Source organism: Drosophila gunungcola, chromosome 3R (assembly GCF_025200985.1).
Source record: "Drosophila gunungcola strain Sukarami chromosome 3R, Dgunungcola_SK_2, whole genome shotgun sequence".
Lineage (NCBI taxonomy): Eukaryota > Metazoa > Arthropoda > Insecta > Diptera > Drosophilidae > Drosophila > Drosophila gunungcola.
Window position 1 is genome coordinate 12114577 of NC_069139.1, and position 17988 is coordinate 12132564.

Genomic DNA, 17988 nt, shown 5'->3' on the forward strand with positions numbered 1-17988 from the left:
ACCCCCGTTGCCACCCTGGGGCACTTTTGTTTTTAAAGCGTCTCCCTTCCAGAATTCTCTTGTTTATGCTTCGTAATGTGGCAAGCTTAAGTTTGCTAGCCGAAAAGTATGCAGCGGAAAAACTCAAGCCGAGTGTAAAATATAAGCACCAAAGGGAAGGAGAGGAAAAGTTTTTAATATGCGGATAGCTTTAATTAAATATGTTTTCCACTCGGCGAACCCAGAACGCAAAGGAAAACAAAAAGAAGCAAAACATTTTGTGTGTGTGTGTGTTTGTTTTCTTTTTTTTGGTGTTTTTACTCTCACTCAAAACATAAACATAAATGTTGGTCGGTGTGGCAAGCAAACAAGCATTTCCCTTCACTTTTCTTTACTTGTTTTTCCATTTTTTCTTTTCTACATTTTTTGGTTGCTATTTAGGCGAAAAAACTTTTGGCACGGGGAAATTGGTAACCATTTTTTCATCTGCTTACGCAGCTTTTTTATGTTGGTCGGTTTTACATTATTGTTGACTTAGTTTTGGTTTTTGTGCTGTCATTCCGTTTAGTGTTTATTAAACTAAACAATATTTAAGCTCACTTACTCATATGTTTTAGCATTTGTATGTTGTTTATTTTAGCGGTTTAATTGAAAGAGGTCAATATAAAACAGGGTACCTCACTTTATGTACTGAAACGCAGACATATAAATCTGTCTGTCATTATAATTTACACGAGAAATAACGCCTTTACCCAATCAGACAACATATCGAATGTAATCTGTTCCTCAATTTCATTATATTCCACTGTTTTAAAGGAAGCGAGAAAATGCACCACTCAGCGCATTCTCCGAAACCTTATTCGTAATGAATTTCTGCATTTTATTTTTCATTGCTTCCTTTCTTCTTTTTCACCCCCCATTGCTACGGCTTAATTCTGGCTTTCTTTTTACAATTTCTCCATTTACCGCCTACGAGGAAATCTTAAATAAATATAAAATGGGCGACAATCCCGTGGAAATGTGTTTCTTTTCCTCCTGCCACTTTTTTTTCTGCCCACATATGAGCGTGGAAAAACAACAAATTGACATATCGAGGCTGAAAAATTGCAAAAGCAGGAGACAGAAAATTTGTGTTTTGGTCTCGGCTCTTTTTGTTGTTTAAATCGTTGTAAAAATCATCGGATATGAAAATCTAATGATTTGTAAAGGCGTCGATAAGCGGGCAAAGTGTAAAGGGATAGAAGACTTGCCCTGGGTCTTTTGGTAAAAGTTTACACTGGCTTACCCCCTTGATGATGGGTTTTTGTGTAGGCTGAGAAAAGGATTCTCAGATTTATTAAAATATTAATATTTGCATGTATAAGTGAATGTCTAAATGTGTGCGAGAAACTTTTCATAGCACTACCCACACTCATCCCTGGAAATTGAAGCCAACCACTGTTTGTCCAAGAAAACTCAGTTGGCTTAAAAGTTTTGATGGTCCAGCCCAAACCAAAAATCAATTCAATGTTTTGCCCCAGGACTTGGCTACTCCTTTTTGTCAATTTCGTTCTTTTTGCATTTTTTCGGTTTATAGGTCAGGCAGTGAACCATCTGGGAATATTTCTGAGCTTTATATCGGATTAGGAGATATTATCTTTTTCGGGCTAAATTATGCCCAACTCAGCTGAGAGTGGACGGGAAATTTATTGTGTAAATTGTATTTATTTTAGATTTATAGATATGTACATGTCCATGCATAAGTACATATAAATTTCTTAGCTCCCTCTTGAGCTGAGATTTCTGGTCTTTCGTGCTGGCATTAAAAAATATTTACAGTGTCTAGACTTGCCAGCACATAAATCAAATGCATGCGAGTTTTCTTCGTTTGCTGCAAAAAGGAAAAACTCGCCGATGCTGTGAGTATGTGTTGGCTTTAAATGTGCATAGTGTGGCCAAATGTGTTTCTGTAAAATATTTGTAATCTAAGTTTCACTAAGTCAAAAAACAAATTAAAATAATAAGAAGAACAAATTGTATCTTTGACGAAATAAAAGTTTTCCAAACAGAAAATTTGTAATTCTCTAAACCCTCGACTAAGATTTGCAATAAATAATTTGGCTTTACATATAACAAAAATGGTATAGCAACACACAATTATTCGCCACGCCTCAGTCCGCTCGGATCCAAAACAAAACGCATGCCGAATGCAAATCGATCTGTGGGAAGGTTCATCACCACACTGAAACCCATTTGCAGCGGCAAGTGCCTTAAATACCTGGGGGAAATTAACAATGACTTTAGATTAGTCTCTTGTTAAAATTGCCATACCCACTTGGTCCACATAAAGCCCACAGAGGCATCTGAATCGAACATTCCATGCACGGCCGAATTCCAGAAGTTCCATTGGTAGCATATTGTGGCTATGGTTTGTCGGGTGTTACGATTCCAGGCCAAAAGATTGGCCATCTGAATTTGAGGATGGATCCGCTGCCAATAGCTTACATCCAGGCCCTGTCTCGAGGCGGTAGCAGCCAAAGAATAATTATAATGGGAGTACCTGAAAGGTCAAAGCTGCTGAATTTCTATGTACCAAGAATATTTCCTTAAATAAACTATATTATTATGTTATGTAAAAAGTACTAAGATGATAATTTAACTTTTCAGGTACCATGATTTAAATTTCATAAGAAATACGTCCTAACTTAACTTTAATTATATTAAGATTAATTAATATAACCTTTTTAAAAATCAATACTATTTTAATAAGATGCCTGCCGAACAAAATTTACTACTTATAATAACGTTCAAATATCTCTATAAAGATAGCAATTTTATTTGCTAATCGAAGAGTAGCTCACCGTGCTGCCAAGGCCAGGTCCGGGTTCAGTTTCTGTGGTTCGTTCCACTCCAGGAGCATCTCCGCGCCGAGAGCCCAGTGGGCGGTCACCGATCTCATCACAGATAGTGTGCAGCGGCCATTTTCATTGCGCACATTGTAGAAGTTGGCTGTCCAAGTGTCGCATTGCCGCGTCCACTCGATCGTGTACTGACTTTCCACCGGAGCAGTTTCCCTGGCCCTCTGCATTACGGCCTCCATTCGTAGAGATTGGATGGGATAGTACAGGATGTTCAGGTTGGCTGCCAGCGTCGTGGGATGAATGTCGCCCATAATGGTTGGTGTATACTGAAAAAATAATTAAAAATGACATTATGAATATAGTTCTTTTTTATATTTTATAAAATATTATCATTTTTTAAATTATTACAAATAATTAATCGAATCTTAAAATATTAAATATATTAAAATGATTTATTAATATCAAAGAGCTTAATGCGATGTCTTGTTGCCACTGAAGAAATTGTGCAAATTCGCACTCACCATGGTGTCGTCTTGGACGCGGAAAGTGTAGAGACCGCCGAAGCGGAATCCGGAAGCCCTGATGTGGCTGAGAACCCAGGAGGCGGTGATGTACTTGTTGGGCGCCAGGCGGTGCAGGTAGTCCAGCTCGATGCCGTCGAAGAACCTGGGCATCACCCGGTGGGCCAGGATGTGCAGGTTCTGGACATTTCCGGGATTCTTCTTGTTGCAAAACCCGCTGACGCGTTCGAAGCAGTCGGGAAAGAAGACGCCCAGTTCCGAGGCCTTGTAGGGTGGGCAGTTTTTGCATGACATATCGATGGGTGGGTATTTTCAACGGAACGACAACGTGGAAGAAACGGCAACCTGTGTATTGTGGAATTCGGTATTGATCGTCCGCTTCTCCAAATGAATCAGTCTGAGCTTGTTTACTGGAATTGCTGCTTTTGTTTCACTCGCCTTCACCTGGCAACAAGAAACGAAAATGTTACATGGACCTGCTGTTCGATCAAATATTTATGAAATACATGGATGGTTGAGACAGCGCATTCAAGCAAAAATATCATCAGCTGTCAATTGTCATTTTATGCGCCATTTCATGGGCTCCATTTCGCTTTCGCCAGCCCTTCCGCTCTTACTCCGGCCTTGGCACACCATTAGGCGCATTTCACACTTTTTACATTATTTATATGCCATCGTCTTCTGCCTTTTGGTTTTTATTTCTTCGTCTGTCGCCGACGTCTCCTTTAGTTCCATAGCTCGTCTTCTCCCCTTTATCACCCATTGGGCAGGCCATGAAATATTTAAACATCCCAGTCCAAGCCAGCTTTTAAAGGATAATGGTCGGAGCGACGAAGATGTGGATGATGATGATGTATGGAAAGGCGATTCGCGTGTGACTGCCCTGGGCTATGGTCCTCATGACTGTTTTTCGCTTTTGGCTAGTGTCTGATTCACAGATGGAATTATGGATGGGATAATCACAAGCGAGAAATCAGCGAAACCAGTTCGGTTGTGTCTTTATCCAAATCGAAGGAAGGAAAATAGTGAATTTGAGAATTAAAGCTATTTAATATGATATTAATAATATAAGTGCATGCTAGTGTTCAGCACTAAGCATGCACTAATGATTAAGAAATAATTACGGCTGTGGCTGAATGTGAACAAAGCCCCTTTCAATTAAGCATTTTAAAACAGTTTTGATGCATATAACAAGTAAATTTAGCAATACTTGGATATCTAACAATATTCTTCAAAGGCTTCGATACATAATGTATGGCCCTTTGGGCCAATGATTTAGTTAGTTGCGAAGCAAAGATATTGATTTCTATTAATGATCAAATAACCAAAAGGCCCTTTTTGCATTAAAATAATTTAATACCATTTCTTTGGTTTTGATACCAAATTAAGTACAATATTGCATTTGAACAATCTTAGCATCATAATAGGACCATTAGCTAGTTTAGAAAGGAATTCATGGATAATTTTATTGTACTCGAATAAAATTAGATAGGAATTTCAAAGATCTTCTTAAAAGTAATCAAATATTTTTAGGCAAGAACAAAGCGATTATGCTTAGTGGGGAGAGCATAAATGACAATGGGAATGACGTTTGCCAGATGTCGTCTAAGCCGATTTCCAGTTGGAGTTCATGAAAGCAAATGCAAAAGTTGTTTATTCAGCAGCTCAGTCGCGGCTCGGGCTTTTGTACTTTCCCTCAGCCCCACGAAAAGCTAAGCCCTCGCCTTGCCGGTGGTAAAGACATCACTTATTTAGACGCCAGCACTTAAATTTATCACTCAGCCAGCAGATGGCGGGCTGTCTGGTTTGTTCTACGCCATCACAGCCATTTGCTTTAATTTAATATGCTAAAATATAAGGGGTCGCACCCGCATTCTCAGTTTGCAAATCAAAGCCCAACGCGGCCGCAGAACTTTTGCCGGAAAACCGCAAGTGTTCAAAGGGAATTCGAATGGGAGATACACCATGATAATCATAAGCAAATAGCATAAGTGGCACGAAAAGAACTTGTTGACGCCTGTTTGTTGGCTATGGTAATAATCTATTAATCAATGTTCTCTTTCTAGAATCGTTTGATTCGAAATTAAAGCTAACTTTAATTTCCAAAAAATACATGAATAATTTGACTTAATTTCAAAGTGACATTTAATAAAATTTAATTGCCTCCTACCACACACTTTTTTAAGCTGTCATATAAGCTTGTTAGTTTTTTCAATAACAAAAATCAAACTGTTGCGCTGCACTCACTCACTCTTACCTTTTTTCAAAGGTAAACAGAATTGACCCACTTGCGGAAAAGTTTTAAAGCTTACAATGAAAAGTTTAATCAGCAATCGGATTTCCATTGCAGAGTAATAAACAAACATAACGTAGTTTCAGTTGAAGTTCGTTGTTAAGGGCAATTAAATATACAACATTTTCCCCGTTCCCTTACATCTTTACCAAGTCCTCTATTAACTTATGAGCATTTTCAGTTAAAGCGCCCAAAAAAATAGGCAATAAATGTGCCCAGAGCAAATATTCAAATGAATATAAATTAAAATTGAAATATAAATGATACGCTACAAATGAAAAACATTGCGGACAAAGTAAGAGAATATACAAAAAAAATTACATACAAAATGCCAACATTTAAAATATTTACTGTCCAGCATTGGTAAAATTGTAGAGCACCGAAGGAAGAAGAAAAAAAAACAATTCAATCGCATTTCGATGCACAATTTATTTATTTATCTTGTGTTGTGGAGTTTTTTACTGCACTTTTTTTGTTTGCATGTGTAAAATGCCTACTATCGTGTTTATTTTTTTATTGCTCATGGTTTTTATACATTTTGCATATAATTTAATTTTATTTATTACGCCTTAAAAAACGCAGCCAAAAAAAATAAGCAGAAAACAGCAAAAAGGAGTTGAAGTGGGCAATAAATTTTTAATATTTTAAGCAATTTCAATTTTTGCTAGAGTGAACTGGTGCCGGGAACTGCACTTGTGTAAATTCGTTATCAATAAATGCTATTTGTGTTCATTAAAACTTTTGTGTGAATTGGGCACCTCAGGGGAACTGAAATGGGATTGTAACAATTGCAATAACGGGTCTGAAAGTGGAAAGAATCACTTTTAAATAAATATTTTGAATCTAAAATACATAAATAGAGAATGCTTATTGAACTTTATCAACTTAAATGATATTTAAGACTTTTAGTGCAGGAAAATTTAATTAAATAGTTCAATGAAATATGGGCAAAGTAAGCCTATTTGATTTTGTAAGATATAAGTTTGATGTATAAAGTACACACTATATTTCGTTTTGCTTTTACCAAGCAGAAAATGAGAGTGCTTGAGAAAAATAAAACCTGAGTCGAATAACCCCATCGCACCTCCTGTGAGCTCTGCACTCCGTCACACTTCTTTCAGCTCCATTAAATATTTACAATGAGGCAAACAAATCAAAGTGACAACAAACAGAGGCCTTCCACCAGCACTTTTACTGATATTCGCTTTACCAAATATTTGCATACCTCGCTCGCTTTTCCTCCAGAGGACGACTATATCCCTTTGACTTGATGTGAAAGAGTTCTCAAACCGAGTCGGTGGCACTTGGGCACGATTTGCATTAAGGACTGACTCCACGATTTCTTCTGCCCCCTCTACGACATCGAAGTGGCTAAAAAGTGTCCTTGACATTTTGCCATTGGCATCCATTATTTTGTAATTATTTAAGTGCCTTCAATGAGGCACCTTATTGATGATGACAGCGGGGTGCTGGCCCCCAGTCACGCCCAAAAACCCATCCACGTTCACATCTCCATTCACACTCGCCTGGAGCGACGTAGGCAATAAGTGAAAAAAATCAAAAAGCCATAAAAACTTTACACAATCGAAACGTGCAAAAGTTGATTTTTGCCAACGCCAGCAGACAAAGCTGAAGAATCCACCCATCGATAGCAACAACAAACGAAACTGAAGCGAAAATAAAAAGGGCAGACAACAAAATCAAAGTACGGCCGGCATGTGAAAGTAAACTTAACTTTTATAGCCATAATGCAAAGGGTATATTGTTTTGTAGGAAACTAAATGTCATAAAGAACTGAGGGACTGCAAGTGCAAGATACTAAATAAATAAATTGGTTTGATTCGACGACATTTATCAACAAAACAAAAATATTATAAATAGGAACATTACTCAGAAAGTTACCATATATGTGTTTAAATATTATTAAGCACGACCTTGCGTAGTGGGTAACATATAGTCGGGAAACTTTGACCACGTTCACGTTCTCTCTTTACTATTTGTTGCTTTTGCTGCTTTTCTGCAAAAGATGGGGAGCTAATACGAGGACAGCAAAGGACACAGGAGGCCCAGAAAGGAGAGAGGGGTGTACTGAGTGGACACCGAAGAAGAGTGGACCGAAGAGGACAGGTCAGAGATGCCAGAATCGACCCATAAAAAACGAGAGCGAATAAAAAGCGCAAGAAAATTACTTTCCGCTCTACAAATTTTGCAGGGGGAGAAGAGTCACAAGCACCGTGGTACGATGATTTTTTTTAATTTACACAAGTATTTCATAGCAATTGATATTATGAGGATCAATATCAAATGATAGTTGATATCTGCTATGTTGAACCTAATATCATTTTGTAAGACAGATAAATATTTCATTTAAAAAGCGCCCTTGATATCTTCTTTAATTTTGAAATCAAATGGACATATTTTAATAAATTTATCAATATTTTGCATTTCCTTAAAAAGTGTCTTCCTGTATGCAACAATTTATTTTTAGCCCGAAAGTATGTGGGAATTTTATTAGACACCCTTTTTGGTCATTTCAAAACCCCAGAGATTGAGGATTTTTGCACACTGTACCACATCGAAGTTACCAATCGAGGCCATCCACAAAGTCAAGCGTGTAAAGTGAGTAAAGATGCAAGAAAAAACCTTTTCCGCCTTTTCGGCTTTGCTATCGGCCCTTTTGAGGCATTATGTACTGACAATTTTCATGATTATGCGCTTACGGATTTTGAGAGTGTCCAGCTCCCTTCCTTCCCCATCATCATCTTTACTCAGTGTCCGGGTGAGCGCAGCTGTTAAGCCTTTTCCGTTTCCGTTGTCGTTTATTTCTTTGCCGCTTTTTTTCTAGTTCATGACTTGACTTTGGCGCCCAGCTAAGTATTGATAGTATTGAACACCATCGGTAACGGATTGGGGGCTGAAAGCAGAGGCTTCCTGGTTATGGACATCAAAACGGAAATGAAGATGGGGATTCCATTCAATTGGCTTTGGGAGGATGCCTATTCCATGTGTGTGTATGCTGGCTGGGATGTGAAAAGCGCTGGCAATTGTTGTTAGCTAGACATTTTACGGGTAATTATCGAAAATGTTATCCCGGTTGCGGAGATGGCCCATGATTGAATATCGATTGGCGCAAAAGCGGAGTGCCAGAAAAGCGAATGAAAGATTAAAGATTAAATCCGAGGGTTAGGCTTCCATTAATGTGAAGGAAGATTATTTTAAATGTATTTGTTACGCTTTTGAAGATTATACGGAACAACATATACAAAATTACATTAAGGAAATTAGTTTGGAAAGTCACCAGAAAAATATGACCTTGTTTATAAATATACCCTAGAAAAAAATGAAATTAATAAAACAATTAATAATATGGGCATAATTGATTAAATCAAAGTTGATAAAAGTTAAGTTATATAGGAAAAAAAATAAGATAGGATACAAGTAAACAAATTTAACAAAACATTTTACTACTCTCTTCTTCAATACAGCAATAAACCAATACATATTTTATGCTTCAACTTTTATTAGCCAAGTCAAAAATGCAATTACCTCTGAAAAACTGATTACCTACCAATATCGGTAGGGAATTTCACATTCAAGCACAAATCGTAGCCATAAAATTGTCATAACTGTAAAGTTATTGTGACATTTCCAATAAACGGGAAAGAAAAACGCCAGCTGTGTCTCCTTTGAAGGAGGGGAAAAACTCCTGTCTGCCTTTTGGTTAATTTACTACAATGCGCCCAATATGCAACATAAATAATGCCGAGTATCCGACATAAATAACCGGGGATGCTAAAATTGGCAGGAGCACAGGGAGGTGGGTCGCTTAAGCAGCTGCTGCAGTCAATTTCAGTGTTCGTCTGTAACTGTAACAATTAATTAGAAACTAACAAAGTTCCACTTGGCAGGCGCTAAACTTGTCCCAGAACTGGGAGACCCAAGCGAACCGAATCGAATCGAATCGAATCGAGTCGAATCGAAGGCGACAGTCAAGGCGCAAATGAAAACGAAGACTGTCGCGCACATAAAGCGCTTTTAATTGATTTTCCTGTTACGTGCGCTGGAGAATCGAAATTGTCGCTTCTGGCTCCTAGGAAGTCCAACTTTGGCCCATTCTGGTGCCGGTAATCGTTCATTCATTCATTCGAATTGTAGTTAATTAATAAATTATTCCGAGCGATTGCACTAACAATGTAGGACTGTTGAAACTTTCACTGGCAGCTTTAATTACCTTTTGGTCCCAGGACTTTCCACTTTGTTTAGCCTGTCTCTCGTTTTCTTTTATATATATTCGTTTTTTTTTTTTGTTTCTTTCTCGGTTTTTTTTTGTCAGTTGCTACAATTAAACGCATTTTATTTGCGAATGTTTATGGAGCCTGCATGATGCGTATACGCAATGTGTTCGCTCTGCTGTTTGCGTGTTGCGTATACATCGTGTGTGTCGTCCAGCCACCACAGACTCGTAAATGTTACGTGGTCCATTCAAGCATACATATTTCATTTTAAAGATACGACCAAAGAAATAACGTTTAGCTTTAGCTATTTCCGATGGCTTTCTCCCCTGCCTTCAATTAAATTTTGTTTTGTTTCATGTCCAGCAAGCGGTAGAGCTAGAACACTTGAGCTCAGGTGTACTGCATATATTTGGAATTTATTTTCGGCAACTTTTCAGCTGAACTACAGGCAACATCCTTCAGGGTCAGCGAAATTAAAACTAATAATCTTTATATATATGTGGGTAAAACACTTGCATTTTGTGACGTAAAAATATTTTATATTTTATCAAACAAAAACAAGTCGTGAAGATCGTACCTTTAACATACAAAATATCTGATATCAAATTTTGTGACGAAAAGTGAATAGGCATTCGACTAAACAAGCACACTTTTTTATTTTTTCCATTCGGCACGCTTAGATAAAAAATACATGTAGGCAAAATAAATGGATGAAACGATCCGATTGGAAACATAATTGTTATTGTTTGATAATAATAAAAACAGAGTCATGATTAATTTATTTAAAATACAAAAACAGATGTGCAAACCTTCATCTTAATCTCAATCCATAATTTTTTTTCAAAATTTATCAAACCGAAATACAAAATAAATTCCTTTAAAGTTGACTAATATTTATAATTGAAATATTGCTTACCATAAACTTGAGATTTGGCTTTGGAAAAAGCCAGACATATAAATTTCCACTTGCGGATTTTCATATTTATTGTTAAAACATATTGCAGCTTTTATGTGTGCAAAGAAATTCTATAAATCTAAGAGGCAGCCGAAAGGTAAATACAATTCTCATAAAAAATAATTAAATAAACAAGCATCCGGACACACACACAGAAATAAGAGCAAGCATTCAGAGAGAGCAGAAACCAAAGGGCATTAGTAGCAGATTACAGTGAGGAGAAGTGGGCGGGAGGATTCGGGCTAAACGTCCTGTTCCAGGCTGCAGCTTGCATCTCGAAATCCGACTCCGACCCAAAGAGTCATTAGCAATGTGACCCAGAAATGGACTAACCACATAAAATTTTATGCTGTTTGCCATAATAAATTTAATTAAAAAATCAAATTGACTGAGAGGGAAAAGACAGGCAGTATCCAGTACCAGCTTCCACTTGAACTTTAGCCCCAGTCGCAGTCCAAGTCGCAATTTGTTGCCTACAAATGTGCTGAGTAATATTTGGGTCAACTTCTGCCGGTCGACATTCGCCTTAATGGGCTGCAGAAGGCTCCAAACGAGCACCAGCCAGTCAGATGGAATTATCAGACTTTACAAAATTGCTTTCGGACATCTGAAGTGCATTTTATGGAAAGCCTAGGGGCAATATGAATGGCAGAAAAAATGAAGCACAAAATAAATGTCTCCATCTCCAGCTCACCTTGAGCAATCCGAAAGTTAAGAGAGAAAGTTAGACAAAAGTTTTTTTTTTCAATTTATTTTTTCCATGGATTTTCTTGGCTGCTTTTCATCCTTTATCAATTTGTTGGAGTTTTTCTTTTATGAGCTGCCAGTTAATTAGAAAATAAGAGAGCGAAAGGCAGAAAAATCAGCTCGGCTAATCAGCTGAATGTTGTGGAAACAGCCAACTCAAAGGTGTTCGAAGCGGAAATGAGGTAATCCAGGAAGAGTGCTGAAGTCGGGTCGGAAAATACTAAATGATTTTCACCTTAATTGGCTTGAAAATGAGATGGGCACTGGGAGTTATTATTGAACTTTCTCGTTTGAATTAAAGCATTTTCTTTGCTTTATATTCAACGTTAATTGTCTTGATTTTGGTTACACATATTTTTAACAAATTTTTTAAGCAGAATATATTTAAATAATTATTTTAGATTTTGGTTATTTTTAATTTAATTTGCTTTCGTTCTTTTAAAGAAGCGAACGCATCTTGTCCACAAAATCATCGATGAATGCCGCCTCGGATCTGTTTAATCTCCTTGCCTGATCAACACTATATTCGTAATTAGCCTCATCGTTCAGACGTTTATAGGCCACTGCCCGATATAGCCAAGCACGCAGATAGTTCTCATCCACTTTTGCAATTACATAGTCACAATCCATAATACTTAGCTTGTATTCGCGCAACCTGCAAAGTACGATTATTTAACAAAATCAAATCTTTTGAAATAACACCTCGTGAAGAGCTCACTTGATATAACACATTGCCCGATTCACATACAGGACGGGTGTATCTTTAATATATTCCAAACCCTTGGTGTAGTAATCTTTGGCCAAACCAAAGTTAATCTTGCGATACTCGAAATTTCCCATGCGTCGAAAAGTCTCGGCCACATCTTCGCGTTGTTTTCTTGCCAAGATGCGGTCATCGGGATCCGGATCCACCTGGCGCATGAATGTAAACTGATTCGTGTTGGACGGCACTTTCCTTGTTTTGTTTCGACGAATAAACGCGCTGTTCCGTTTAATTCGCTTTGTAACCACAAAATCCAAATCGGCCATATCAACCGAAGACTTCTTCCGGTCCTTCGAAGAGCTGGGAATTACGTTCTCTTCAGCGGATAATTTTCACTAATTTCCTAGCTACTCACTCCGTCTTATTGGCGTTTTCAATCGTTTCTAGGCATTCGACCACATCTTTGACTGTTGAATGATTCTCAAGGAAGGACTCATTCGCTTCGGGATGTTGATATATTGAAAGTTCTTGTTTCGGTGTTTCCAAACTAATTCGTATTATGTTTTCTTCTTTTTTTTCCACGATTTTGGTAGGTGAAGACATTTTAAGTTTTTTAAATATTATTTATGTAGTTTTTATGCATTTTTATATATATTTGTTTGTGTTGCTTGGTGTTTTGTTTGTTTGTGGTGTTAAGTAACATTCACATTTTGACATAAAAAACCTTCTTGTATTATAGTATTTGAATTTCATTATCTTAACTCTAATCAAATTTGTATGGACTTTGGTTGAAATATGCTTTAAAAAGATTTCTGTATTAGAAGGAAAGGCTAACCCATTTATCTTGAATATAAATGCTGAAAATCACTAACTTAAATATTCTTAGCTTCTGAACTCGAAGGAATATAGTTTCTTATTTAATTTCAGGGTTTTGCTTATTTCCTTTTGTACTCGTTATCTTTTGCCTTTTCCTATTACTCACACCCATTTCCTGCCATCATCTGATTATATATTCCTCTCAAATTAATTGACTTTTGCATCAGCAAATTAAATTGTCGCGACCCAGAATCTTTTACGCTTCGCCACAAAACCAAAACCAACCCAGCTAGAAACCCGATTTTAACTCAAGCCCATCGGCAAAAATTCTCCTTCACTCCATTGCCGTAGGATATTTTTGCATAAAATCCTCAGTGCTGCGAGCGATTTTTAATTTGAATTAAAAATGCATCATTGCGTTGATTTTAATGCATACACAATTAAAATGGCAAGTCAGGAAATTGCCAAATGCATTTAAAAGCCATGAGAAAATCCAAATGCGAAAATCAATGAGCAATTGTGATTGCAAATTGGAAAAAATTCAAATCGAGGGAGTGAAAACGAGACCAAAACAAGACAGAAGATACAAAAAAATCGAGCGTTGGAATTAAATGAACTGAATGCAAATCAAACTAATTTAGAGTTGACGACATACGCACATTTCACCCCTCTGCGCTTTCCCGAGGAAAAGCTGAAAAGTTTCGCCCGCTAATCGCTAATTGCTTTTAAAGACAGAGTGGGGAAATGGTGGAAAGTCTCGGGGTGAGCTGTAATTGTCGCGCTTTTTAAAATGCGCAATTTGCAATGCAAATGTCAAGCATTAGTTCAACAGCTAACGCCCGCTGTCAACAGATGACGCCACCGCCAAATGAAAATACTTATATGGCCCGCAGTGTATGTTCAGTGCGTTGGGTGAGAAGGCGGATCAAGCTGGCAGTGTTTGGCAACAGCTTAGCGCACAATCAATTAAACTGGTTTATTGACACTTTTCCTCTGACAGAGACACACACTTGACATCAACAATTGTGACTGTGGAAATACTGTAAGAAAAAGATCAAAAAAAGTCTTAAGAAACTTTCAAACGCTCTGTAAAATAGAAATACTTAAAAAAAACGAAACTTAAAAAAAAAATAAATTTTAGCAACATATTTTCGTTCTTCTTGTCTTCTTTTTTATAATAATACTTACGTTCTAAAAATACATTTTTTCATCGCATTTATAGATTTTTTTTACCCTATTACCACTTGAACATCTCATACAAAAAGTAAACTGTGCAATTAGTTGACTTAACTTCTTTGACATAGAATTGGCAATTTATTAAACAGCACAAAGGGCAATTCTCTCCGCCCCTTTCGAGTGTCTCACTTCTGTGCTCAAGCAAACGGAAATTGAGTGTCCTTGCAGAAGGGATTTATTTATGGTTCATAGATTAAATACTAATTAACACCCAACCACACAAGCGCACACAGTGTGTTGGCATTTGATTTATGGGGGGAGCATCTCGGGCCGCCGCCTTTGTGCGTGTGCGTGTGTCCTGTAAGGATTAGACGGGGCGTTCGGAAAAGAATAACAAGGCGGGGCGACAGAGGACCGAAAACATTTGCCTGGCCCACGAACGGGCCATTGACCAAGGTCCTCCTCTACTATAATGCGTATCTCTCGCTCGCTACGCTTAATGCCATAAATTCTGCTTAAATTATTGGGGTTGGTTAACACGCTCCATTTTCGTTTTCGTTTTCGGATTCGGATTCGCATTTACTTTTATGCTCTTCATTTGTTTTTTGCCCCAGCGCCCATTGTCTGTCCGTTCAAGTGGGGGCCAACTGTGGCCACCTTTAAGGTCGCATTTCGAGACGCAAATTACCATATAAATATTTTTTTTTTTCACCAACAATCAGGCATTGTTCGCAGTGCACTGGCTGGAGGTGTTGGATGAAGCTGTGGGGATGAGTTCTGGCCTGTTAAATTTATGTGTCTGCATGTCGCGGACGCGTAAAAAACCTGCATAAGAATCAGATTCACTGCGCATTCTCTGGGTGGGGGGTGTGACGTATAATCAAGCGAGACAATGCACATAAAGTCTGCCCGACTCTTTGGAGGTCTGAGTGCGTTGATTAACGACTAACTGTCCAGTTATCCTCCCCTTGCACTCAAAAATACAAATTCCCAGGAAATACATTTTAAAAATCTTAAAATTTAAAGCTAAATTTAACCGCTCTCGTTGTTATTTCAGTGTAAACCGAATACGTTTCCCACTTGATCCACACATACACATCTGATTATGGTATTTATCAGCCTATGCAAATGAAAGAGGAATATCATCTCTGTCGGCAGCGAGACGGTTTAAGTCCACCTCATTTGAATGCACTAATTAAATGTTCTTTAACGGAAAATCACTTAAAAATCGCTGGCAATTTGCCATTCAAAATGACAGAAGATATAATTTCAGCTGAAAAATTGATAAACGGACTTTTAAAAAGGGGACTGTAGTCAATGTCGTTGGGCTCATTAATAATGAATATTTAAGGTTGGTATTTTCAACTTAAATACGTATCAATTATTTGGTACACTTTTGCCGATAATTTAGAAAATATTGATAATAAAAAGAACATAATTTTAGACCTAGTTAAATAAAATATTAATTTAATGGGGTTTGTTACGATATTTTGCTGATAAGCTATCAGCTGCGCATCCGATGAATGAGTTTTGCAACAACTGAAACATACAATACTTGGGTTTTATATATTTATATATTAACACTTTTATTTATACTGCGATTAATCCATTATGGCATTTCGCATGCATTTTGTTAGTGAAAAATCCGCTACTTAATCGAATTAATTACAATTTCATATCACGCTGGAAGCCCAAATCGTGGGAGTCTGCAAAAAGACCGAAACAATTTCAAGTTGAGCGCACAAAAGCCTACCGCATATCAAATATGCGTCTAGGTGGACCTGCATGTGTGGGATGTCATTAAATGCAAATTTATTTAAATTTCATTATTGAATATAATCAGCGTGCGGCTCTGAAATCGTTTCAGTAATCGCAGCCAGAAAACTGGTTGAATGTTTTCGCTTGGCACCAATTAAATCCGCAGTTGTAACACACAGAAGGGCTCTTCCCTCGGTGTCCGTGTGTGGAAATGCAAATATCCGCAATTAAGCAATAATAATAAGCATCATTAATAAATCATTCCGAGCACAACAAAAAAGTGAAATATGTGAATAAATTCAATGGTACTGGGACATAAAGAGCTTTAAAGTGGTAAAAGATCCATTGAGGGTTTGTGGTGAAGACTCTTCCTTTGTCTTCCGCCAGTAAGAAGTTCAATTAAAAGAATGTTCTGATTTAAATCTTTTTTTCTTAAGCTTTATTTTGTGCTTTTATTTTGTTTGTAGACCCACATTTTGTTATTCCCAAGTTACAAAAAGGAAATAAATATGTAGCGCTTTAAGTTTTTGTTTATTTTGAAATCATTTAAACCGTAAAGATGTTGCTTTATGCCCAATTTTTGTTCAAAATAAGATTATAATAAGAGACCGTTTTAAAAAACATTTTAATGGGTTTACTTTTTGACCAAATGGTCTTATTTTGTATTTATTATTTGAGAAGATTTCAGCCATACAGAAAACTTATTGTATTAAATTCTTAACCACAATTTGTAAGACCATTTAAAGCTAAACATACATAACGCTTTCCAAAATATACCCATTTCCTTCAAGGAACTGTGTCTTTGTAGCTTTTCAATTGCCGGCCGATATTTCAATTTTCCCTAAAAACCCATAACTCATCGATCACGACAGTTGGCTTTGGTTCTGTATAGACTTAACCCTCGAAAGCAGTTTCGAGTTTCCCCCCAAAACAAAAAGCAATTAAAACGTTTTCCTTTTCGTGGTTTCTTTTTGGTGGATTCTCTGCACAACCGACCGCCCAAAAACACTTGACACTACAACTACGAGTTACGTTTTCCTGTCTCCTGGTCGCGTATAAAAGTTTAGCACATTCTTCTTGGACACTCTCGTAAATTTCAAAATGGACGTTTTTATGTGTGTATGGCAGCGAGCACTTCAAATAATTTCAGTGCACAAAAATTTATTGCAATTTTGGTAATGAGTGTGCAGCTGGAGAAGGAGTTGGGGAAAAATAAGGAAAAAGTCCGGGCAGGACTTAGTTTCATCCTTAATGCTGTTAGTGTTTGCCTGGCGGTTTTCCTGCTTGTTTGCTTGCCTGTGCGTCGGTTTTCTTGTTTGAACTTTGCGGCATTTCCGCTGCATTTCTTTTGTGCTTGTTTGCCAGCGGAAACGGAAGTTTTTAATGTTGCCCATTGGCCGTAAGTTCGCGTGGAGAGATCTCAAACGTTTGCCGGCATTGTTTTCGCTTAAAATTAAATGTTTTCCCATTGCCAGATACTTGAATGAATGCTTTAAAGGCCCAGCTCCGTGCTGCGAACCAACAAAAGCGCACTGCAATGTTTTATTTTTACACAAAAGTTTTGTACAAGCGGCAGCCCGCATTTTTGTTGTCCTTTCATATGGTAAAAGGCCTATCCGCAGCACAGGCGCCACAGTCCAAGATAAACATACTCAAACAGCACTGAAACAAACAGCACTGAAAATGGGCTATTCAATTTCGTAATATTTTATTTTACAAGCCAACACTAACAAAATTATTGTTGCTTAAACCCACATACTCTAAGTAATTTGTGAATTTAAAAAGAACAAGCTAACTGGAAGTGTTTTGGAATTATTTTTATCTCAATTGTCTTGAAACAGACTATTGAGAAACGCTTACAACAAAAAAAATGCTCAAAAAACAGTATATTTTAATTTGGTTATCCATGTATTATCAAAAGGAAATGTTTTTTGTTTTATTTATATCTCTTTTACATAAAAATTT

General features: G+C 37.3%; 2 protein-coding genes across 2 annotated transcripts; both read right to left on the reverse strand.

Moving 5' to 3' along the window:
• Positions 1-1992: 1992 nt before the first annotated feature.
• Positions 1993-8437, reverse strand: LOC128255909 (mitochondrial import receptor subunit TOM40 homolog 2). The gene is made up of 6 exons (XM_052985793.1): positions 8354-8437; positions 3847-4337; positions 3341-3784; positions 2820-3145; positions 2294-2518; positions 1993-2236 (listed from the first exon to the last, which is right to left on the reverse strand). The coding sequence occupies exons 3-6, from the start codon at positions 3632-3634 to the stop codon at positions 2116-2118; spliced, it is 966 nt and encodes a 321-aa protein (XP_052841753.1). The 5' UTR covers positions 3635-3784; positions 3847-4337; positions 8354-8437; the 3' UTR covers positions 1993-2115.
• Positions 8438-11941: 3504 nt separating this feature from the next.
• LOC128260258 (tetratricopeptide repeat protein 12) lies at positions 11942-12981 on the reverse strand. The gene is made up of 3 exons (XM_052993081.1): positions 12689-12981; positions 12289-12633; positions 11942-12225 (listed from the first exon to the last, which is right to left on the reverse strand). The coding sequence occupies exons 1-3, from the start codon at positions 12874-12876 to the stop codon at positions 12009-12011; spliced, it is 750 nt and encodes a 249-aa protein (XP_052849041.1). The 5' UTR covers positions 12877-12981; the 3' UTR covers positions 11942-12008.
• Positions 12982-17988: the final 5007 nt, after the last annotated feature.